The sequence below is a fragment of the Dipodomys spectabilis genome, unplaced genomic scaffold, assembly GCF_019054845.1.
Source record: "Dipodomys spectabilis isolate Male_0828 unplaced genomic scaffold, ASM1905484v1 ptg000108l, whole genome shotgun sequence".
NCBI classification, from domain to species: Eukaryota; Metazoa; Chordata; class Mammalia; order Rodentia; family Heteromyidae; genus Dipodomys; species Dipodomys spectabilis.
This window is the reverse complement of record NW_024870785.1, coordinates 12,349,313-12,375,585: the sequence shown is the minus strand read 5'-3', so window position 1 is coordinate 12,375,585 and position 26,273 is coordinate 12,349,313. Positions and strand designations below refer to the sequence as shown.

The 26,273-nt window shown below is 36.3% G+C and overlaps 1 protein-coding gene and 1 non-coding gene across 2 annotated transcripts in view; both read right to left on the bottom strand.

Moving 5' to 3' along the window:
- Unc13c (unc-13 homolog C) overlaps positions 1–26,273 on the bottom strand; it is a 279,587-nt gene that overhangs the window by 130,937 nt on the left and 122,377 nt on the right. Inside the window, 7 exon segments of the mRNA XM_042687992.1 lie at positions 1,258–1,386; positions 1,878–1,967; positions 3,098–3,166; positions 10,309–10,465; positions 19,494–19,657; positions 20,896–21,011; positions 23,532–23,701. Of these exon segments, the coding sequence (XP_042543926.1) occupies positions 1,258–1,386; positions 1,878–1,967; positions 3,098–3,166; positions 10,309–10,465; positions 19,494–19,657; positions 20,896–21,011; positions 23,532–23,701 (895 nt within the window).
- On the bottom strand, positions 12,175–12,300 carry LOC122114741. The gene has a single exon (XR_006148627.1). It is a non-coding gene; the product is annotated as a small nucleolar RNA SNORA40 (small nucleolar RNA).

The following is a 26,273-nucleotide window of genomic DNA, read 5'->3' as shown; positions in this document are numbered from 1 at the left end:
GAAATCTAGCTTGAAACTTGCCTTCTCCTGACATTTGATTTTAGAACTTTTCCTACTTAAGTAATCAAAAAAAATTTTTTTTGTGAAATCGAACAGTTTCCAATATCTGCTAGAACAACTATGTTTTTCAGAAAAGATGAGAAGTAATAGACATTAGAAAGCAACCTCAAGGGCTGGGCACTGGTTACTCATGCCTGCAATCCTAGCTACTCAGGAGGCTGAGGTCTAAGGATCCTGGTCTAAAGTCAGCCCAGACAGGAAAGCCTGTGAGTTTCCTATCTCCAATAAGCCACCAACAATAAAAAGCCAGAAGTGGAGCTGTGATTCAAGTGATAGAGTGCTCAGCCTTGAGTGCAAAAGCTAAGGGATAGCACCCAGGCCCCAACTTTAAGCCTAGGACTGGCACTCTAAATACCAATTTTATAAAACATAATAGTGTACATTCCAAAACTCTTGAGTAACATGTCATAAAAGATGGAAGTAATGTATAAAATCCATATATACTGTAAAGCAGGAGTATTTGGAATACATTTTAGAATTAACTATGAATTAATAAGGAAAAGACAAGCAACTCTAGAGGACTAAGGCATCAGTGTGTCAACAGGCAGTTTACTGAAGGTCACATTGAACTCAGGTTCATGGAATACATGTGCAAAATGTTCATCTCAGAAAAAGGAAGGGAGGAGGACGGAATTCACAAGTGCAAGGTGTAATGTCAATTGTTGTGGCATATTTAGTGGCTTTGCCAAATGTTAACATTTAGTCATCTAGCTGGTAGGTAGATGCATGGTTGATTTACTTCCTGTCTTATCTTGTGTAGTTTTGAAATCTTTCTTACCACCAAATCAACATTTTAAAATAACTTTACCATCTTAGTTCTATTTAAAAAAAGTCCCCATCTATCACTTTTATGAGGTAAAATGATTCAAGAAGTGATGCAAAATCAGTGAAGATTTGATATACAGAGAGGAATTGGGAATCTTAACATCAACTCTGTCACTCTGTGACCTTGAGCTAACCACTTATTCTAAACCTGATTCCTCTTCTGAAAAACACCATGCAATTAATATATGCCCAGATTACATAAATTATTGTCAGGAGCAAATTCATTCATGTATCTCAAAGTGCTGTGATGAAATGGTATCAAAATTCTCAAACCTGACGTTAATCTGAAATTAAATGAGTGTGCTTTCCCATTTGTTATCAGGATGATAGACACAGAAAATGAGAGATTGCAAAAGACACACGTTTTCTTACCGGGTCTATGAGCTGAGAATAGAGTTCATGGCAATTGTCGAAAATATACTTGTATGTAGAATCCAGGCATGCTCGGACACAGTCCTTGACCACCATGCTGGCTTTTGGGGGGCTCTGAAGCTCTAGTACCTGACAGATAAATTACATTCTTAAATGCATGAAAAGATTGTGCGATCATAAATTATTTTCTTAAACATAGTACAGTGGTATATGTGTATGTGTGTGTGTGTGTTACTAACGCTGAAAACAGAAACACAATTGGGTGTGGGAGATAATTAACTCCTCTCTTACAAGGAAAAGTCAGCAAAACATTTGACTTAAAGCTAAAATAAGTAGGCTCTACTTCCATTTACCATTCTTTGGGATTTTTTTAAAGTGCCAAGTCCACAGTGAGAGAGCTTTAAGATAAATTTAAAACTAAACTGGAGCCAAAGGCATGATAGTACTTTAACTGTCTAGGAAAATCCTTTCTTTAATATACCTTATGTTGGCAGATTCATTTAGCTCTGGAGTATGGAGTTGAAGAATATGGATCGAAAGAAGAGTAAAAGAAAGTTCTACCAAGTAATCACTGTGCTCTTATGGTATACTGTGACAATGAGAGAAGAAAATGGACATACCTTCAGTCTAAAGAAGGTGATGCTGGTTAGCAGATCAACCGTTGATTTCAGGTCTTGCAGTCTTTCACTGTTGCTTGCAGGAAAGTTTTCCTGGTAAATTATAAACAGAAAATGAGTACAGTTGTCATTCAGTGAGAAAATAAACTGAAGCCAGCTTACTATGGAAAAAATGAGTAACAGGCTACCTATCATTTAAGTAATATTCCTAAAAGAGTTTTAAAAATATTTCATATTATAAAAAGTATGGAAGGTAGAACGTGTAGAACAATTAATTCCCTTTTTCATCATACCTCCTTTCAATCTTCATGATTTAATAAAAATGTACAAAACATTATTATTGCAGTGTTGAAAATTGTTAATTTTGTGCATAAAGTATATTTGCTTCTTTGCTATTAAAAGAAGCAGGGATAGTAGATATATGAAAATCTGTTCACCATTTCCTATACTTTATTCAGAAATACTTTGAGCATTGTATTTGTAATGCACATAATGAAACATGCATGTATTTCACTTGGAGGGGAAATAATAGAATTGTTGACAATGGACATCTTTGAATGAGCATATTGTACTGATGTACTACTGATTGATCTAGGAGAAGAGAATTGCAAATCCCAATGGAGAATCTCAGAAGCTGGGGACATACCAGTAGATTATCTTACTCCGTAACAAGCATAGTTTCTAAAATGAGGACTTAGCCACATGTCTACTTCCTGGATAAGATGAATATCATTATATATGATGGCTATTTTTTTTTTTTGTTGGTCGTGGAGCTTGAACTCTGGGCTTAGGTGCTGTCCCTGTGCTCTTCAGCTCAAGGAGAGCGCTCTACCACTTGAGCCACAGTGCCACTCCTGGTTTTCTAGTGGTTTACTGGAGATAAGAGTCTCACGGACTTTCCTGCCTGGGCTGGCTTTAAACTGCAATCCTCAGATCTTAGCTGCCTGAGTAGGATTACAGGTATGAGCCACCGGCACCCGGCTATGATGGCTATTTTTAAAACTAAGTTAAACACACATACCCTATATTGTTATTGCTGTAGGCTTAATTGGTATTATGCTCCTGAAGAGTAAAGGAGTCCAACAAGATGACTTCTGGTCTTATAGGAACTGAAGTCAATGTGTTGACCTTTCCATATAGAATGGGTCGTTTTACAACATGACAAGAAACTACTTGAAGCACCATACAACAGTTCACCTGTAGGAAGATAATTTTGTACTTACCCTATACTTGGATAGATCAATTCTTAAAGAGTTATGTAACTGGTCCAGCAGCTTTATGAATTTTTCCCTCTGTACCAACAGAACACAAAATAGAAATATGGAAATGAACTCTAAAGGTTGATATCATAATGATTCTGTATGAGTTATTGTTCCCATTTATTGAATGGAAGGGTCAAAGATGCCAATGGCTTGTTTAAGGTTATAGTAGCTAGCATGTGGCATGGTGGTGATTTCAACTCAGGCCACTCTGACATCAAATCTATTCTCCGCCCAAGAAGTCACACTACCTTTCTATAATGAATAAAGTATAATAGTTAACAAAGTACACAGAGTTGTGTTCTAGAAACACAGCTCCAACAAATGAATTACCACTGTATTCATCTGTATGCAATGATTCATAACAATGTAATATATCAACAGAAAGTACACCCTACCCGCTCAGTCAATTCCCAAGTAGCAGTCCAAGCCCTCAGAAAATAAATTACTGATTTTTAAGACTTATCTAAGAATATGGAAACAGTCATTATTTTGTGTCAAAAACAATTTTCAAAACCATTTTTTCCTTCTGGAAGGAAATGTAGACAATGTTCTAACAGGATCAATTGCTTTTAAGTGATATCTATGATTTAGTGCTGAAAGTGGTATAAAAATCAAGTCCCCAAGATTGCCACTACTGTCTGTACTGAATCAGTGTTGAAATGTCTTGCTGACAGAAGGATTGAGAGATGGTGAATATAAAGTATTTCAAAGCCATATGCACAAATCAATAGGTAGACACTCACTTTTCTGAGCCTTAGTTTCCTTATTACAAAAAAAAGTAATCTCAAAAAAAGTCACGCAACAAAACACAACTAAGAGGAAAAATAGAATAGAGAGAGGTCTCTGCCTTCATTAATATTCTATAAGGACCAAGTTGCATTTTGGAAGGAACTGACTTGTTAAGCAAGTTAAGACTCTCGCCCAACAAATACAGATGGGTTTAATGTCTTAGTGTTTTCTCTCCCCCAACTTGTTTCCCCTCCCCCCCCACAAACACACCAGAGCTTCCCAAGGGACAAGACAACCAAAGCAAGTCCTTTCTTAACTTCTTCCTTTCACCCATATGGATCGGTGGCTCTCCATCAAGACAGTAATATAAAGTAAAGAAAAGAGCCACTACATAATCAATTTAGGGCTACAGTGGAGCTAATCATTCAGATGACTTTACGAGTCATTCTTACAGTGATTCATGCCATGTCTCTGGATGCTTTGTGTGACCTCTGTGATTGGAACAAATCATCAAGACAGCTGAGATGATCAACCAGGCTGTGGCCCAAAGCATTGACCCTATTATATACACTGGGGCCAGCTGTGCTGACTGCTTGCCCACTATCCATTGTTCCTTATTAATGCAATCTCCTATGTCTAATATGACCCCAGAGAAATGTTTACCTTCCTGGACAATTTTTCTTCCTCGACCTGCCAAATAGCACAGTCTAGGTAGCATGATGTGTGTGTGTATGTGTGTATAGATATGTATGTATATATGTATATAAACATGTATATATGTACATCTAATTAAGGTGACTAGCATATTAAAATGAATAATTATATAAAAATATCTTAAATAAATGTTCAACAGATAATATTCACTATAGGAGTCTGTGTTAAGCATAGCTTCAGCTTTCCCCCCCTCTCATTCATTATATTTCTCTGCTCTTTTCCTGTCCTCAACTCTGATTCCATGAGGTAGAACCTGTGTCATAACTTTAAAGACAGTGGAGTCAGGCCAGGCATTGTTAGCTCACATCTGTAATCCTAGCCACACCAGAGGCTGAGATCTGGGGATCAAGGTTCAAAGCCAGCCCAGACTGACAAACCCAAGATATTCTTACCTCCACTTGATCAGCAAAAAAGCCAGAAGTGGAGCTGTGGCACAAGTGGTACAGCACGTGCCTTAAGCAAAAATAGCTAAAGCAGAGTAGAGTGCTCAGGCTCTATATTGGAGCCTCAGTATTGACACCAACACATTGCACACATACACACACCCTTAAAACACCAAAAATAGTGCTAAAAGAACCTTCTGTTCTTGTTCTACACCTGTCTAGCCACTTTTGAAAACACTGTGACCCTGAGCTGCTACATTAGTACTGAATTCCTTACCTCTTGATTTTACATTACATAGGGGAAAAGGATCTCATTTAGTTAAGTTTATTTACTGGAGTTTGTCTCATGCAGCTGACAAGAATTTCGATGGATACCCACCCCACACTTGGTCTCCCCACCTTGCGCTTCAGATTCCAGCTGGAAATTTTACATGCAAGGAACATACAACACCACAGAGAAAACTTCTGGGGTTCTCATCCCCAAATCCCAAACAATATCAGATGATGGGAAATTAAAAGTGTGCCGCCGATTGAATTCTCAGACAGATTCTTTAAACAGCAGGGACAGCTTGAGATGTAATCTGACTTAGCCTTATTTCCATTTAACTAGGGTGGAGATTGGCTTTGCAAGAATGAAGGAGGTCTACTTCTCTGCATGACACCATTTGAGGACTAACAGAAGATGAATGGATGATTAAAATGGTTGCTCAGAGGCATATGGCACAACATCAGGCACTACCCCATTATTCAGTTCTTTGTATTAGGTAAGCTCCCCCTATGTATAGAAGGAGAGAAACCAATGATAATAATACAACGTAGTGACAGTTACCAAGATTTAGATTTTAGCTACTTGATCAGAATGAGACCAGGGTTTGGCAAACTATCTCTTTCCAAGCTGTCTCCCACACCCCTGCTCTCTTGTCCCATCAGCTCTTGTATTTTTCCCCTCTGAACCAATGTTTAGACTCAGTATCACACTGCCTTAACCAGGATTAGCACATTCATCCTCTTAGCAGTTTCCTTCTGTGCTCAATACCAAGGACCGGGTAACTCATTTTGACTGGCACACTAAACACCATACTTATGTTATGCCGTCCCAACAGACTTGTTAGCTCGTGACTAGTAGATGCATGTGTACTGACTTCAACAACTGGGAAGCAGATATGAACTGCTGCAGCTTAGTCAGATGTAGAAGTCAAGTTGTTTTCCTGTCATTAGCTTTGTGGTTTTGAAAACACAGTTGTACCGTAACATAGGAAATCTCCTGATTCTCTACCTTCATGTTCGTAAGAAAGGGTACAGCTTCTCTCACAATCCATTTTATTTTGATATTTTTGAGAATTAGGACAGAGGGAGCTTTCGCCTGTCTTTTGGATAATATTATAAACAATTAAGTTTTTACTTAAAGTTGCCAGGATGGTTTATATTACTGCAAGTGCGCTCTATCTCAGACACATTCTGTCTCTTCCCAGGACATCTTTGCTCTGTGATCTTCCTCAATCAGAAATCCTGTTTATATGTCACATCTGAAGTCCAAACATCTCAATGACTATTAAAAGCTCTCAGTCATCTGATGTTGACCTAAAGATCCAGTCTTTCTCACACTTACGTCTTTCATTCTATTTACTTAACAAGCAGGCTGGTATATACACACTTTTAGAACTTATTTTGCATCTTTACTTCTTCCTGTCTTTTCTGATCATTATTTTATCATTGTTAAATTGTTGTACAAAGAGATTTCAACTCAACATTTCCATTTGTGTGTGCAATGCATCTTGATTAGTGTCACCTCTTACAGCATTCTCCTTCCATCTATCCCAACCCATTCATTCCCTCATTTCCTATTTCCATTTATACACACACACACACACACACACACACACACACACACACACACATACACACACACACATACACACATATACATGGACACACATGAGTATGATAACATAGTAGGAAATTATTATCAACAAAATCTGTATTCTTATCAGCTGGTTGCATCATTGGCATCGTGGCACATTTCCTTCTAGTTTTATTTCTAAGTGTGTATGTGTCTATGTGACCTTATATATGAGTGTAGGTGAGTGTTTGTGTGTATAGATTTAACGTTGGAATTATTTTCTAGAGTTGTGTAGCACTTTTCCATTTAGCATTCTATCATAGACACTATTCAATTACATGATTTCTTTAAAACCTTGATTTTAGAAGATGTATTATATTGTATATTATTAGTAACTATATATTACATTACATTTTTTGTTGTGAAAATATCATACAGAGGGGTTATAATTACATGGGCAAGGTAATGACTATATTTCTTATCAAGCATTGTTGCCTCCTCCTTTGTTTCCCCTTCCCATCCTCCACCCTACACATTACATTTTTGTGAATAAACGCTATTCTAGTCAACTGTCTATGTAACTGCTCAATAATCCACGAAAATCTCACCTGTTTGCCTTAACAACATCCATTGGCTGACTAATTCCAATGGTCTCATTTCTTTTCCCATTTCTTTCTGAAAGAATTTACTTTACATTTCATAACACTGAATGTTTTTGATGACTTTTACAAAGATTCTCTATGTGCTTTCTTCAGAAAACCTTGTCTATCTCCTCTTCCTGACACTCAAGGCTCAATCTTTTTCTCTTTGTTCTTGAGCACTTTCAGCCAGATCATGCCTGAAAAGTAGTATTCACCTACAAAGATTCTGATTTTTTTATTTTTTAGCACAAGGAACTTATTTTTTCTTAGAGATTTGTTTTACAATTATCACCAGTTAGAAAGTTTCCTTTACTGCTTTGATTTGGAGATCTAACATGTCAATGTTACTGCCTTGGAGAAGGATAAAGAAGGGCCAACATAATCATTACTGTATCCCAAACTTAACAGCTTCAGCAGCTGAATAAAATCCTGCAGCTCCACAGTGAAGTTGAAAGTGTATATTTAACATACTTGACTAGGCAAACAGTGTTCTTTTTAATAGAGAAAAACACAAATCCACATGCCAAATCACTAATTTATGAAGCTGTAGTTTGAAGACCCCATTTGTTTTTTGACCCTTTGCTACAAGAAGTGATTTGATTCACAAAATGAAGTTTGTTATAACCATATTGCCTATGAAACCTCAAATGTACTAAAACCAATCTGCTTTTCCTTCTCTGGGTCAGCATGAAGCAAAAGAGCAAAATATCTAATTTTCCTCCAGGGAGCTTTCATGACCGATATTAATCATATCACCACATCATCTTTCTCAGAGGTAGAATAGCTCAGTGTTCCATAAGACTGGCTTATTTTCAGCAATGTAAACCGACAGGATATTAGAAGCCAAACAACTTCATAACAAATAAAGCTTTAGATTACAGGTAAAATTCTAAGAGCAAGGGTTCTGTTACTGAGATGAGAATTTGACAATAAAACTTCCCTGAAATCTGAAACATGGCCTCAACAGTATTTTGTTTAACTGCCTAAGGAATTTCCAGGTCCTGCAAGAGTCAATCTGTCTAACAGAAGTAGCTGCAGAGGTATTGATTACAGTATAAGTAGGGCAGAAGAAACAAAATTTTTTATATAATTCTTGAACTCTCTCTTTTTATACACTAAATCACTGTGTGTGTGTGTGTGTGTGTGTGTACATGTGTGAGTGTGAACACACCCATGTTCTGGTACTAGAGCTTGAATTTAGGGCTTGAGCATTTCTGTTCAAGTCAAATACTCTACCATTTGAGCCCAGTTCCGCTTCTGGCTTTTTGTTGGTTAACTGGGGATGAAAATCTCATAGACCTCCTGTCAGGGCTGGCTTCAAGTTGCAATCCTTGGATCTCAGCTTCCTGAGTAGCTAGGATTATAGGCCTGAGTCATGCTGATCATTTGTCAACCTCATTTTATCTTCATCATACATTTGAGAACACGTTAGAAGCAAATTTATTACCATCATTGAGCAGACAGGTTTAGATGACTGAGAAACTTGCTAAATTGCAATAAAATTCAAACCCATCACTCCTATCCCCCAAGGGTTTACTGCTATTAATGTTTCTTTTAATTTGTCAATAACTTTCTCCTCTGGTTCATGGCAGTTACGTTTTCCTCTGGTTGATTTTAACTCAGACTCACACACCTCACTCATGTGAAGGAAAGGGAAAAAAAGAACAAGAGTAAACAACAAACTTTTTTTTAGAACATAAAAATTAAAAAAGAAAATACCCAGCCCTTTGAGGTTGGTTTGAGTCCCAGTTTCAGATTAAAAAAAAAAGAAGAAGAAAACAGAGGCAGATTTCCTTTCTGATTAGCGTGTCTTTCTTTTAATTTCTGTGCCTCAAATCTTTCTATTCTAGGACACATATCCCAAAATTTGATTTCTGACCACATGCTCAATTGAAAAAAAAGCATATATATATGTATACACACACACACGCACTCACACATACTCAATGAAACAAATTGGAAGGGCAATGGGAAAAGTAACTATGTGGTCTTAGAAAGCACTTTTTTTTTTTTACAATGGATATAAGTTTTTTTTTCCCCTGGATGTTTTTCTCTTTTCCTTCACTGGCTATGTCTTCAAAGACAACAAGTGCTGATTTTACTGTGGATTTTATGGCCTGAAAAACTCTGATATAAATTCTCCCTTTTCCATCTCCACTGATTCTTAGTTTTGATTCTTCTCACTTTACTGGACAATTAAAACTAATTTACATCCCATTTCCAGTCTTGAACCAATTTTGATTTTAATTTTATTATACTTGGAAAGAATGAATTTTATTGATGTGTGTGGCGGACAGACTTCTTAGAAGACCTAGGTTTCTCCTTTTAAAATGTGCTTTTGATGTCTTCAAATAGTTCAGGTATACACTTTAATAAGGTAGAAGTAATTCTCTTGGGCTATTTCTATACCTACTCCTTTTTACTTGGAGGATGAACTGTTGCCATTACCAACCATGGAAACCAATGGGTGATGAAAATGGAGCCATTCAAACTCCAGGGAAGGCAGCCAAAGTCACTTTCCAGAAGACTAGTGAATATGAAATGGTAAACACTAAATTTGCATGCATGCACAATTCCCAACAAAGTCCTGGAAAAGATCTCCCAGTGACAGAGATTCAACCAACGAAGATTCATCTTGGCTGTTAAATCAACTTATTTCACAGAAACCAATGAACTTTGAGCTACAATATATTACAGTAAGATAAATTGCTACAACCTATTATAGTAAGATAAATTCCCCCAGCTATCCCTTTTTGCAAAAAGATTTGGGAGAGTTACTGGCTGTAAAGGCGCTTGAAAATGAATCCCCCCAGAAGCTGTTAGAAATTTTAATGTTAAAAAAAATATATATATATATACACTCACACCAAAGTTAGTAGCAGCAAATCGATCTGAGGCAGAAACCTGGATGTTTGTTGAAATTGTTGTGTGAGCGTAGAAAGCATTTATATTTGCCAGCAAAGTACTCATGACTGCAGGGACACCAGGGCACATATATTTTGACGACAGGCATGAGAAGTGCCTGAAAGACAAAAAAAGTATAAAGTGCTTTAAAAAACAGCAACAAGTTCACAGCCTATCTTCGTTTTAAAATTATTATAAAGGTGATGTACAGAGGGGTTATAATTACCTAAGTCAGGTAATGAACACATTTCTTTTTGGACAGCATCTACCACAGCCTATCTAATGTCAGCAACTAAAAGTCATTCTTCTATCTATGAAAAAGAGTAGAGAGCACCCACAAATGCTAACTGAAACAGAAAACAATTTCAGCCTTTTGATCAACCTTTTCATTCATGAACGGAGTGTCTAGAATGTGTCTTTCCATGGGATTGTGGATAATTTCTCCCACCTTGAGAATGCAAAATGCAAAGTATAATTTCCAAGTATTGGAAAGCAAAGACACAAGGGCCTCCATTTGAACCACTGGAATAAGTAGAATATGCTTGAATTGAGATAATTTTATTAACAAAAAGGGATTACTTGAAAAATTATAATGATCTAGGAGAACAAAAAAGCTTCCTTCTGTCCCTCAACCTGCCCACATTGATTTCAGCCCCTAAAATGCCATATTCCAGACAAAATGTTCTTTTATATCTGAATTTCCTTGTGTGTGTGTATGTGTGTGAGTGTGTGTGTGTGTGTCACTGCTCCTTTGTATATGGCTGATGTTTGACTGCCTGAGCCATGCCTCTACTCTACCATTTTGCTGGTTATTTTGGATATAGAAACTCAAAGATTTTTCTGCCTGGTCTAGCTTTGAACTACAACCCTCCAGATCTCAGCTTCCTAGGTAGCTAGGATACTGGACATAAAATACTGATGCCTGGTTGGTAAGCCTTGGTATTTTACATGAAAGCAGAGATGCAAGTGGCTCCCCCATTTCATGGCACATTGAACAAATCAACCTTCTCACTTGATTCTAGTTTGTGGGGTTTTTTTCCCAAGAAAGGTACCTTCTACCAGCAATTCTGATTTCTAAGCACTAAGGAGACAAGATTTAATTAGGCACACTGATAAACAGTTAGGACAGATTGAATTGTGCCAGCTTTATGCTTAAAGACTTTCTTTTCAACCCTGAATAATAGCATCATTGATAATGTCAAAAGCATCCAGCATTCAATTCTATTTCTTCTCTCAAGGAAACTTGGTTTCATGTGGGCTGTAACAAAAGCTCTGAAAATTGAAAGTACAGCTTATGATAAATGTGAAAGATAAAATATGCATACAAGAAAGAAATGTGCAATATAGAATCTAATCCTATTTTACCCTCATATCTTAGTAATTTATCCCACACCTTAGCATCATGGTATTTGGTATTCTTGAAGGAATAACAACATAGAATATACATATGTACATACATATCCTGAATGACACTCAAAAATAAATGTGGGTGCAGAAAATTGTAGCTTTTCTTAGATCTCATGTGGGCTATCTTGCCCACTTTATTTTTCATAGTACTGAATTATGATAGTAGGCTCAATTTTTAACATCATTCTTTGAGAATAACAATTTATGCCATAGAAGCTACATGACTTATATAATTTAACTACGGAGATTAAATTATCAATGAGTGCTTCTTTAAGGTGAATTGTGTATCTTTGAGTTTGTTATTCACTGGATTCTACCACGAATATTTATTGTTTTTAGCTCATACATCAACTTGATTCTCCGAGCCAACCTGAATGAGTTAAAAATACACCCCCTATCACTGCCAACTATTGTAGGAATCATATTCCTTCTTACATGTACCAAAACTCATGCTCAATAATGAGTTCTGGGTTGCAAAAGAGGATTTACTATTTGCACTTGTCTGTAAGGCTTTGTTACAACAAATTAAAGATACATACGAGTGCTACAAGAATAATATTTTTTAAAAAGAAAATTAGATATCCCTAGAGATATGCCATCAAATTTCTTTTTGTCAAAAATTCACAAGTAATTGTATTTGTTAATTCGCATCACAAGTCAAGAGCTACAGAATATACAGTGGGGAAGGTGGCATCAGGAAATATACATATATAGTAGAAAAAAGAGATATAGTAAAAAGAACAGGTAATTATCAAAATAAATTTTGAGAAACTCAAAAGCTGGACTTTATTTTACTGAACTGGCGGTCATGAGAATGAGTAGCTTTGTTCTAAGTTTAAGAGAAAGATTAGTGCCTAGAATGCAACCATGGGGAGGGGTTTGAACTCAGGGCCTTATGTTTGCTTGGTCAGATGGGGCTCTACCACTTGACCAATGTCCTCCAGCCCATATTTTACTGGTTACTTTGGGGATGGAATCTAGAGAACTTTCTCCCTGGGTTGGCTTTAAACTGTGATCTTCCAGATCTCAACCTCCTCTAGAGTAGTGAGGCTTATAGGCATGAACCACTGTTGCCTGGCTAATCTCTACTTCTTTCACAGCTACCTGAAAGTTTTGGTGCTGGATCAAGATGGCAGCAGCACCTTAGAATTCCTTCAAACATAAATTATGGAGAAAAATAAAGCCAGATAGGAAGCAGAAAGCCAGGGATCAGAATGGGCAGAATAGGGATCTTGTAGGGGGAAGGAAGCGAATTATGGTAAGACTCTTAGAGAGTGAGGATAGAAATTATTGGATTGACAAATAAACATTATGATTCCTTCGCAACATCATTGTTTCTGGAGAGACAGGAGTTTTCACCCAGAGGAAATGAGAAGCAAAGTGAGAGATGCCCAAAGATACCCAAGGTTAAGTAGGTCAGGGTAGATTGTGGCTCTCTCATGTGAACTTTGTAGAGTTGCCCTTGAGTTTTATGGTAGAAGCTGGTTGCTCAGGTGAATCTCAAAGTGATTCCATTGAGTTATGTACATATTGGAAGCAAAAACCAATGCTTTGTAAGAAATGTTCTCATTACCTTGCTCATGTGATTGTAACCCCTCTGTACAGTATTTTCACAATAAAAAACTTATTAAAAAATCAAACTGGGAGGTAGAAGAGGAAATGGACACTTCTTCCCTATTTCAAATACTGCTAACACTCATCAGGTACTGTAGTCAGAAAGTATTTGTAAAAAAAAGATTTATTTGTAAATTTATACTGCCATGTTTCTTAATCAGTTAAAGTGCAGGATAGAGGCACATTCTGTATCATATAATTGAGAATAAACAAACCATGAACATGAGAGTGTATGTATTTCTTCATTTCCTTTGGATCACATCTGTCTCTCTTCATTGTGACATGTTGTATGCATATCTGTTTCTTCTGCAATATGCATAGTTCTTATTTTCAAGTCCTCTTATCTAGATCATACTTAGCCTACTCACTTCCCATCCCCAGGATTTAACCCATAACTTTTTCTTGATCAAAATAAAGCAATATGAACTAAAGGAAGTGATGCAGAATCAAAGAGCAGAGGACATGGGCTCAGTAGGTACCCTGAGTATGACAGTTTATGACAACATCCAATTACCTTGTGAGCATAGCAGGCAAGCTGTAATGATGATAGCTACTTTGAAGGTTAATAATGCTCTATTCATCATCAGTATACTGAGAGCAGTATTTGAAAATTTCCAGAGCATTAGCCATGTATTCATCTTAGAGAACTGATGGAAATATTGCAGTTCTAAGTTAAAATTTAACAGGTAATTTGTAGGGTCGGATGGGCAGTAGATAGCTGAGTCACCACACCTTTTAAGCCTTGCCTGGAAACTTCAAAGGAAATAAAAAATGATTTCAAATCCCAACAGCACCATAAATATAGGGGACCAGTCAACAATTTCCTGATACCTGGCAGGAATATTCCCTAATTTTATGGCAGTTGGTAAGACTGAGAAGTACCCAACACTTTACTAGTATCTAATCTACTAAACTGTTAACCTAACAAGAAAGACATGGGAAGGTATTTCTGGGAGCCATTCATTGTATTCTTCTGCATCAGAGATTTGGACCTAGCTTGCTTCCCAGAAGGGCTGACTGACAATCAATCCTTATTCCACACAGAAAGAAGAGAGGCTGGAAGAACACCTGGGATGGTACACCCTCGGGATGATATATGTTCTGCTCCTAGCAAGACAAAATTCACAGGTTGCTCCTATTCTTCTTTCTCTTATGCTTTGAGAGAAACTTAGAGCCTGCCAGTAGGAGCAGATGAATGTCTTTCCCCTGCCTAAAAGAGTACCACATTTGAATAAAGATATGGCAAAGAATGGAAAGTGTTTAGGGATTTGCCTTTCAATTTAAGGTCTGCTGGTGGATGCTGGCAGCACACAAGTGCTCTGTAAATATGAAAAAGAAACCCTTAAACTGCCAAAGCAAGCAGGATGCAAACATCCTTGTATACTTTTAGGCATATGTATGAGCATACTATGAATCTGTACATGCTTTATAAAAACAACCAAAAATACCATGAACTCAAATGGTCATTGTATCACCTCTGCCTGGAGTTTTAGATTTTTGTGATTGAAAAACAATGTATGCAACAAAGGAGGAGGCAACGATGCTTGATAAAAAATGTACTCTTTACCTTGCCTATATAATTGTAACCCCTCTGTACAGTATTTTCACAATTAGAAAAAAGGAAAAAAAGAAAAACAATGTATGCAATATCTTTAATGCATGATTATCACATTGTTACCTTCTTTTAAAAATGTATAAAATATACATTAAAATATTGCTAATTCAACTTTTAGTGTACTGTAGATTTGTGTGTATGTGTATATGTATGTATGTGTGTGGCACTGTGTGTGGCACTGTGTGGTGTGTGTGTGTGTGTGTGTGTGTGTGTGCGTGTGCGTGCGCGCGTGCGTGTGCGCGCGCTGTGGGGCTTGAGAATTGGGTGTTGTCCCTGAGATTTTGTGCTCAAGGCTAGTGCTCTGCCATTTGTGGTACAGCTCTACTTCTTGAATTTTTGATGGTTAACTGGAGTAAGAGTCTTGTGGGGTTTCCTGTCCTGGCTGGCTCTGAACTTTAATCCTTACATTTCAGGTGTAAGCCACTTGCTGGATGACCAGCAAAACAGTACTCTTACATTAACTTAGAAAAATAGAGCTATCCAAAACTCATTTTAAAAATACTGTAAGAAAATTTTTACAAATAGGGTTGGTTGGAGGAAAGGTGACTAGGATCAAAGTACATGTATGGAAAATCACAATGCAATCCCTCAGTTTATACCATTAATATATACTACTTTTTTAAAAAAAATTAAGTAGGATTATCACTGTTCAATTGAAATTTTTTCATCTCTACCATGGAAAGTCTAATCCTGATAGGCTCTATCAGGTTGTGCATCTGAACATAGATAACTTGTGGTGGTCACTTCTTCCTATCATCAGCAATGGACTGGTTGAAACCTTGGGAGTATATGCTTGAGGGAATCTGCCCTTTGCAGAACTCCCAGCTAAGGAGCTTCTATACTACATAAAATTTGGCAAAATGCTCTGCACTTATGTGCACATTCTTTTTATGTGTAGTTACACCCAAAACAAACATTTTTTTCTTGCTTCTAACCACTTGTTTAAAAAAAATAATTCCCTTTTTCCTTTTAGAGGCTACAGTTCCAATATTATTTACACTATTCTCAAGGGGAAACAGGATTAACCGTTAAAAAACAACAGTTTAAAATGATTGAGTGAATCCACCTTGCAAAAAACCTTTCCAAAAGTACCCCTTCAGAAAAAGAAAACAAAAAGGTCATAAAGTACTGCTGAAATTCCTAGAAATGTTTAGCATTCTTCCCCTCCCCTCAAAGACTTGATTTAAAAAAACACAATGGATTAACAATGTTAAAAGTACTTGTCTACACTTCTACAAGTAAACTGTCAAAACAATTTAACAAATGCAGTTTTATGCTCCCTGGGAAAAGCTAGACTAACAGGCTCAAAAATAATGCTTAAATTGTGAATGATATAGTATGAAACCAGTATAAAAACTGACAGAGTCCAATGGAACAGAGAGATCAAAAGTAAAGAGAAATGACAGCCAGTTGATTTTTTAACCAAAGTGTCAAAAACACAGGATGTAGAAAAAGGTAAGTCTTTGCAATACATATGCTAGGAAAAGTAGATATCCACATGCAGAAAAATGACTCCAACCCTTATTTCATGCTATATAAAAAATCAACTTAAACGTAGGACCTCGAAGTATGAAACTATGAGAGGAAAACAGGGAAATATAGACCTAAAGAAGTCATTCATTTGTCTGAGTCTCAAATTTACTTCTGGCTCCCCAAATGGTGATGCTGATGCCTAATTCATGTTTGTTTCCTCAGAACTATTACAAGAATGCTTATTTTATTTCTAGGATTTGCATTAAATGCAGAGATTCCATTTAGCAAAGGGGAAAGCTTTATAACATTGGTCTGGCCAATGGCTATTTGGATATGAGCCCAAAGGAACTGAGAACAAAAGTAAAAATAAATAGGATGATATAAAACTTGAAAGCTTCTGCAGAACAACAAACATAATCAATGAATGAAGAATGGGAGAAAGTAATTGCAAACTATACATATGATAAGCAGTTAACACTCCAAATATATAAATAACTAAACAGTCCAACAGTGAAAAAACATACATATCTTGAGACTTAATATCCATGGGCATATTGTTCTGAGGAGATCACCATTGACGAAAGAGCACAAATACTTGATTTCAGTAGTTTAAACAGTCTCACATTCACCTGTACTATTTGTATGTAGTTCTGAGTATCCATAACACATAACCACATGAAGTAGGCTACATTACTGCTATAAAAATTATGGTTGCGCATGACATTAATACTACTTATCAAAAACTAGATAATGTTGCATGCTAGTTGTAGGTGTATGATTAATTTTCCCATGATGCCACCCAACTTTAGTCAGTGACATGTTGCCTCTCAATAAATCTAAAATTAATTTTATTTTACACTTCAGTACACTGACTTTTGTTTTGCTGGACATGATTGGCTTTGGGGAGGCATATTTTCATAAAAGTATTCTTATTTAAGTTCCCTGATAGCTGGGATAATAGCTGTTGAGATGGAGGTCTCATGAACTTTTCCTAACTATGCCAGCCTCAAAATGCAGTCCTCTTGATCTTGGTCTCCTGAGGAGCTAGGATTATAGGTGTGTGCCTGTATTTTAGAGAGATGATTTCATTTGTTTGCTAGGTGGGTACAAATTCTTTGGTGCTTGATCAAGCACTTCTCTAAGCAGGAAAATTGTGGTCTCTCCCTTCCTCAAGAATGCTCTAGAATAAGGACATATTCTTTCATGCAACAAATAAGATGAATAATTGTGTCCTTATAGTTTTTTTAAAAGGTATGGTCTATGGTTTTTTTTTTAAAGGTAATAAGTGCATTTACAGTAAGCAGGAAGTATCTTGGAAGACTGGGAAATTGAATCTTAGTGAACATGTTATTTACCAGCCAAACAGGTTCAGCTCCCTTGCTATGAGGAACAATCTACTGGAGAAAAAATTAATAATGTACTACCATACTCTCTGACTTAATGTACACTTCCTCTTATTTATTTCTTCTCCAAATCCATCTTCAAAGAAGTGGCAATGTACTTAAGGGAAAGCAAAGAACCTGCACTAAGCAGATGATTATGAAGTCACCTGGGGATTTGGCTAAGCATACAGGGGTCTTTAAGCATCAAAAAGAAACTGCAATGTGAGTTATTTTTATCCAATAGTATATGTAGCAAAATGTAGGAAAAAAGAATCAGGTTGTTTCTGTACTGGCCCAAACTTTCACATCCCCTTACTACACAGATAAGACATTGTTTTTCTTCATGTGAAGCAGAGCTCCTCAATTTTGTGCTTTTAAAAATTAAGAGGAAGTAGTTGTGAGATAAACTTGATATATGCAGTTCTAAAGTATCTTCTTTTTGTTGTTGTTGGTGGTAGTTACTTAATTTGTGGGGATTTTTAAAACTTTTTTTTATTGTGAAAATACTGTACAGAGGGGTTAAAATTACACGAGCAAGGTAATGAGTACATTTCTTATCAAGCATTGTTGCCTTCTCATTTGTTTCTTGTGGTGAAAGCTCACAATAGGTTAGAAATCATGTTTATATAGTTCAATTGTTGAAGCATCATTTTGAAATTATGGTCAAAACATCATCGGGAAGTTGTATTTCAACATCTGATTTAAAAAATGTCAGTTTCTAGGACTTTTCTAAATGTTAAAAATGGTCAATATGGTTTGTGCCAAAATGCTTATATACAAATGTTGGAGTTGATATCTGTATCAGCTTAAAATTTTCAAATTCTGTTTCATTTGCTTTTGGTACCTGAAAATCTCTGACATCCAGAAATATACCATGATAAGCTGAGATGAAGTATAATTCTGAAAAACAACTCCTAGTTCCCATTTGCTCAACTACAATTGCATTGCGTTTTTATCATGAATCTAGAACTGGCTATGTAACCTTATTCACATTGGGTCGTTAGTTTTGGCAGATGTCAAATAAGATAGCTCTCAAACTTAGGAGTATATGAGAATTACCTACATAGCTGGTTAAAACATAAAATGCTGGGTTCCATTTCCCAATTTCTCATTCAGGGGATCTGGTCGGTAGAGAATTTATATTTCTGTTCCCTAGAGCATGCTGGGGCTAATCAAGAGAAGTGAACATGGTGATAGTGAATCATTCACTCCAAATACTTGAGAGCTATGCTCAATATAAAACACGTATAAGCTGAGTGCCTGTGCCTCACACCGGTAATTCTAGCTACTCAGAAGCCGAGAGCTGAGGATCACAGTTGAAGCCAGCCTAAGCAGCAAAGTTTTTGAGACTCTTATCTCCAATTAATTACCAAAAGGCTAGAAGTGGAACTATGGCTTAAGTATTAGAGCACTGAACAAAGAAGATCAGGGACAGACGTAAGGCATACCTGCATGCATGCAAGCATGCGTGTGTACACACACGCACCACCACCACCACCACCACCACCACCACCATCATCAGAAATAAAAACAAATACAACAAAATGTAGCCCTCTTAAATAAGCTTCATTTGAATGACAGGAAATGAGATGAATGAGTTTTCTCTTTAGATTTCAACAGACATTTCAAACCATGTATTGTTTTTTAGTACTTACGTCATAGCCTGATAAATGGATTCAATCCCGTAACGCATGGCAAATTCATCAACTATTTCTTGGGAAGCATCATCAAAGAAAACCTTCCAGGCTTCATCTCCTTTGACCTCTGGGATCTTCACTCCACCATTAGCTTTCACTTCAGTCAAGTAATGGAACAGATTCTGAAAGCAAGTAGGTTTTCAATTGTTCAGTGAGTCCTCAGAACAGACCTAACTGTAAGTTATACAGTTACTTTTAATACTGTGCCAAGATCTAAAAGCAATAGGAATATTCTGAATATTTTGTCTCATAAAGTCTGTCTTTACTGTTGTCTAGGACTATATACAATCAGAAGTTTTAATAGTTTGTATCCATCTAGCAATTTCCAGAAGGAAGTAAAAATGTTTGTATATAAAAATATTTTGCAATCATGGACTCTGAGTAAATTATAGTACTCTGGTTGAATAATATGAGGTTGGATACACTGACACAGAATTTAGTTAAATGAATGGTATAAATGGGCTTTATCTGCAAAATGGCAAGATTAGGGTAATGAATAGAGGCTCAAAACAAGTTTCTGAGAATTTTGTAGTGGGAAAAAAATCAATAGTCTCAATTCTTTTCTTCTAACAGGTTTGAAACTTCAGTATGGATTTAGCTTGGATCAAGTGAAGATGCTTTTCTTGGATTCTCTCTTTTTCTGGTTCTTGAACCAGGAGAAAAAGATTTCTGCAAAGAGAAGCTTAAAAGCACAAATCTTCTCTTCCTATGACCAGAGTAGCAGAACCAATGCTTTGGTTCTCACAATTAAGCATATTTGGAACCAATGCTTAATTTTGTAATTAAACATTGGTTCTGTAACCAATTACTGTAATGAATAATTAAAATGGTCGTTCTCATATTCTCTTTAGTAAAATGAAGTGCAAATATTCACATCTACCAAATATCCACAGGTTTAAATTTTCACAGATGTGTTTAGGGCAAATAATAAACAAAATAGCAAAACTGTCTTTCTAATGTCTCTTAGGGAAAGGTACTTTATCTGTTTGAAGTTAGTCCCTCATCTTTTTGCTATATGGGTCAAGTATCCTTTTCATCAGAGAATTCTTCAGTGAGAGCTCTAACCTTCCTGTCCAATACAAAGCATCTAAAAGAAACCCAAGATACTAATTAAAGGGACCAGGGGATCAATGAGTCTTTCCTGTATCATCTGTCTCATGAATATATTCTAAAGTCTCATTAAAGAAAAAGGGTCAATACAGAAGACCAGCACAATGTAGAGTCAGAATCTAGCCACAACTCCATAAACCCAACTCCATGATAAAACCAAAGCCAAAACAAAACCTTACTACTTTGTCTTATGATACATCTTCAAGCACATTTTCTTTAGTATGCTTTATCTTTAATAAAGTATGTTTACCTCATGTAAACATGTATATTGTATATGATATGGAGCAACTTTCTCCTCTCCTTTTATTTCCACATTGATTTTCAACCGAATGGCTCCTGATACAGCTGACTTATCTGTCCGTTTCTCTGATGAAGCAATAAATAAATAAATAAATAGCATGTGGTTATTTATGTCACTTATAGCAGATTTCTTATTCAAGTTCTCAAAACATGTAATAAAAAGCATATGCATAGAACCCATTGATTTTTTTAGATCCAGTATAATGATATAACCATGGTGATTCACAATTTAAAATATGTCCCTGTTATGTCACAGTAATTGTTAAACTATCTTACAATTTTTTTCCAAATAGAAAATGTCAATCACAAAAAGATATTGTCCTTTCATATTGGATATCCATGCATGAGATCAATTTATATAGTAAAATTAATGTTGTGGCAATTAAAAATAAGAGGACTAAAGTTAACCTTCAGAAAAACTAAAGGATTTTCACTTACAATCTCTCAATGCTCATGTTCTTTTTTTTTTTTTTTCTGGACTGGTAATAATGAAACAAGGGTCTGGGTAACCTCCACACCAAGCACAACAAAATAATTTTTATTTTCAGTGATTCATAGAATTATAGTCAGTGTAGAGCCTTTGTAGATTCACAAATATTTACAAATATTACATATAAATATGTATTATGTATATAAATATTAATTGATGATTTAAGTGCAATCAATATGCTATCAATTCATTCAAAGTATGTATTTGTGTGTGTGTGTGTGTGTGAGAGAGAGAGAAAGAGAGAGAGAGAGAGAAAGAGAGAGAGAGAGAGGGGTAGACTGATATGTAGATCTGACAGAAATAAAAGCCTACTCACAAAATTCCTGGAGTGTGAATGTAGTATGGGTCTAAGTTTGATACATTCCACAGTTAAATATACAGAAGTTAGGTTTACATTTTAATAAAGAAAACTAGGATTTAAGCAAATTAATACAAAATCTGTGCTGGAAACTCTTTTGGTTGGCCACATTGATTAATGCAACTACATTTTTAGATAGATTTGATGTACATATGTGACAATGAAAACAGCTAACTTGAGGGACAGATGAGGGATAGATGAGGGAGAATTATGGAAATCATGACATCGATCAAGATGCATTGTACTCATAACCTAAAATGTTGGATTGAAACCCCTTTGTACAATTACTTAAAGATAACAGTAAAGTTATAGTTAAGTCATGAAGCCACTTTCCTCTCGTGGCATGACTGCTGATGTCTCATCTTGCTATTTAATCATCACTGGGTTGTAAAGACTCTTTTCTGACAGTCCTAGGACCATGCAATTTTTTCCTGCCAGCAGAGAACCTTTGATCCTCAACAAACAGTAATCGTCGGCTGGCCCCCAAGAGGAATGCAATTCCTGGCATCTGCATGCCACCTGCCTCTTTTCAGAGTTCCAGGGGAACTTTATTGTTCTTTGATTTTTAACTATGATTACCCCAACAGTTCTATGGGAAGAAGATTCTGAGAGGATTGACAGGGCCTGTGTCCAAGTCTTTCTTTGTGTGGTGGGATGAATTCTGAGCAGGGAATTTATACAAAGAACTTTACACAGAGCTAAGAAAGCTGAAATTTGCTTTTCTCCTTTCTCCTTCTCCCCCCTCCTCACTTTTTCCCTCTTCATTACCTCCCCCACCTCAGGTTCAACAATGAGAGCACAACACTGTTAACTGAAGATCAATTGTCAAGGCCAACCACATTGTGCTGAATTATAATTTCTTCACCAGACAAAAAGAGTTTCAGCATGAAAGCTAGACAGCTGATTTTAGTAATAGCATGTTGGAGTTCCTCGGCAAACAAATATAACTCATAAATGTGTTGTTTAAAGAACAAATGAGGGATTTCTGTTCTTAGAACTTTACTAACTCAAGGATATGCTCACTAAGAAGGGAGACAAACAATTTATGCATAGGTAAACCTCTTTCGCTAAAATATAATTTGTGACTATTGCATAGGGTCAATGGCCTATAGTTTTTCCTGACATCTCAGCTTTCATATATAAAGTTATTTAACAATTTAAACAAATGTGGGAGGATACTCATTGTCACTTAGATTAAAAATTCTACTCCAATATTATAGAAGTCCTAATCCTCTTTAAGGAATATTTCTTTTAATAAAATATTCCTGGTAATGACTTTGTAGTCTAGTTGATCATTAGTGCCCAGATTAAGTTAAATCTGTTTCCTTCTTTAAATTATTACATAATTTAGACTTGCATTAACTCTGTGAGAAACCCTAGATTTACTTTTTCAACTATTATATTATTTCAAGTTTGCAAGTAATAAAAATTCCAAGAGCAGTCTTTAAGCTGCTAAAGCATATTGGTGAGCTAAGTGATGATTCTTTATATCACTGGGGCTGTGACAACTTTTGAGTCATGATCATCATTCCTCAAAAATTTAATTAAGACATTTCAGAGTGTGTGATTAAGATGACTTTGGATCATGTTCTTCACAGAAAAACACTGATGCTGCTGCCAGGTTATTTTTCAATTCTAATAAAAATCATATACTGTCATCAGTTTTGCTCAAGGCCAGGCTAGAAATATGCCACCAATATCCTGTAATTTTAAGTTATTTTTAAGTAGATATAATCACCTAAGTTGTACCAGACATCCATTTCTCCACTCAGCGTTCTTACTTCTACAATTGTTTGTCCCAGAAAATCATCGGATTCCTTTTTGAAATGTTGCTTGACTCTGGATTTAATGTCATCATCTTCATCCCACACTCTGACTTTGATTCGATCTGTGGAGTTATGGCATTCACTGAAAATAAATGAGCATAAGTTAGCAACCATGGGAAACTGCTCTAAAATTCCATCTGATGTCAGCAATTTATTGTAAATCTGTCTAATCCAGAAAGGCATGTGTATTGCATTATAAATGGAATTCTCCACTGATTTACTCCAACCACTGGATGCCACAGAAATACAATATAGGTATATTGACTAGTTCAATAATGTTAATAAGGAGAAAATCCTATTAATACCATCCTGTCCTATTTCTGAGAACTAAATTAGTTATAGTCAAATGTGGGTCAGAGATGTTTGCCTGGGGTATTTTCAATTATGACACAATTCCTATTTTGCAACAATTATCTTGAAGAACATATCTATACTCAGGAAAATTCTTCATCAAAATATAAAGCTAATTTTATTGCAATAGACATGGTAAAGAAGACTTTGCAGAGTAGAAAATGAAAGTACAGCAGACCATTGACATCTGAAAGTACATGGCTCCAAGAAGATCATCACTAAGGAAAAATCAGGAGTGCTCAGGACACATAGTATTTGGTCCTATGATTAATTTCTCCCATAATGCTACCCAACTTGCACCAAAGACATGCTGCCTTCCACTGCATCTAAAATGTTTATTTTATTACTTAAATCAAGCACATTAGGTGACCACTTTGGCTTCAGAAATAACCATAACTTTTTAACTGTCTTTTTTTGGCATCATTTTCACAAAATGAAGGGCAGAGAAACACTTAGCCAATGAGACAGCAACTTCAACACAACTGACCATAATGCATGACTAACCAAGAGCTTGATTCCACATCAATTCTGAGTTGTATAATGCATATGTGGGAAATTAACATTTTAGTTTTAAACCTCCTTCCTTCCTTCCTTTCTCCCTTCCTTTCTTTCTCCCTTCCTTCCTTCCTTCCTTTCCTTTCTTCTTTCCTTCCTTTCCTTTCTTCCTTCCTTCTTTCCCTGCTTTTCTTCCTTCCCTCCCTCCCTCCCTTCCTTTCTTCTTTCTTTCCTTCCTTCCTTCCTTTCCCTACTTCCTTTTTTCTTTTCATTACCATTCTTAGTCAAAACTGCATATAATAAATCCACAGGCAAGGTTGGCTTACTAAACAGCAATATGCAAAACCTGATAATCTACTAATTCAAGTAGGCTCCTTTCTCATTGCTGTGACAGAATACAGAAGAAAAACCAACTACAACAAAGGAAGTTTTGTTGAGGCCTGTGATGTCAGAGGCTGGAGTCCATGATTGGCTGACTCCATTGCTTTGGGCCTGAGGTGGGCAGACTATCACCACAGAGGGACACAGAGGAGCAGAGATGCTCACCTCATGTCAGCTGGGAAGGAGAGAAAGAAAGGACAAGGCCAGGATAAGATTTATCCTTCAAAGGCATGTCCCCAACTAGTCCCCAATTATATATATCTATATATATACACATACACACACACACACATATATATTACTGTACAGAGGGGTTACAGTTACATGAACACATTTCCTATCAAGCATTGTTACCCCTCCTTTGTTTTTCCCCTACCATCCCTTCCCTCCCCCCCTCCCTTCCCTTCCCACCTCCCCAACTCCTCCTTCCCCTCTCCCTACCCCTCGAAACTGTAAAGTTCATTTTCAACATAGTATCTTGTACATCTCATTGTGACAATGGGTCGATGTGTATCCTTATTTCTGCACTTTGTTATTTCCTTTCCCCTCCCCAAATTAGAAAAAAATGCATATACAAGATGCAGGGTACTGGAATCAAATATAGTGAAAACAGGGGTTATACATGGGGAAGAACATACAAAAGAAACAAAAAAATCACACAGTACATTATGAATATATTAAATACAACAGCAAGAAAGATAAAACCACTTGTGTCCCTATCTTGGGGTTTATTTTGCTTAGGATTATCTTATATGGTCATATATACATAGCTTTTGACCTTTTCTGCTTGTCGTAGACATATACTAGTTATTGCAAATAAGGGAAACCATAGTCCCCAACTTTCTAAAAGACCACTGGGCTATGAGTTCATATGGATCCATTGATGGTCTTTGGATCCTCAGGCTCCACTGGTCTCTTGATACCACCCCCTGGGGATCAAGCCTTCAGCATACGAGGATGCTTCCTATCCAAACCAAGGCATCCAGTATACACATAGGACTGTCCACTCAAATAGAACTGGACTAAATTTACTGAAATTTTGAAGGATTTTAAGATACTTCAGTGTTATTCTTACATTCTAGTCCATCTTTCAATTGTAGCTTTCCTTCACCTCTTTAGCTGAAGCAAACTATGTACATTATAGCTTTATCTGATCTTATAAGGTCTTTAATACACTTTCTCACTTTGCATTCTGATATGGTAATTTATGAAATATTTTCTTACTTAATATAAACATCTTGTAAGATTGGTATTACTGCCTCCATTTTATAAACAAAGTGAGATTCACCAAAGTTTTGGGGAAGAAAATAACAGATCCCAACCCTGTCACGCAAATGAGATAAATAATTTTTAATAGAAAATCACGGTAGCAAGGAGATTTAGATGACAAAATCTTTGGTAAGTTATCCAGAATTTATATTTAAAAT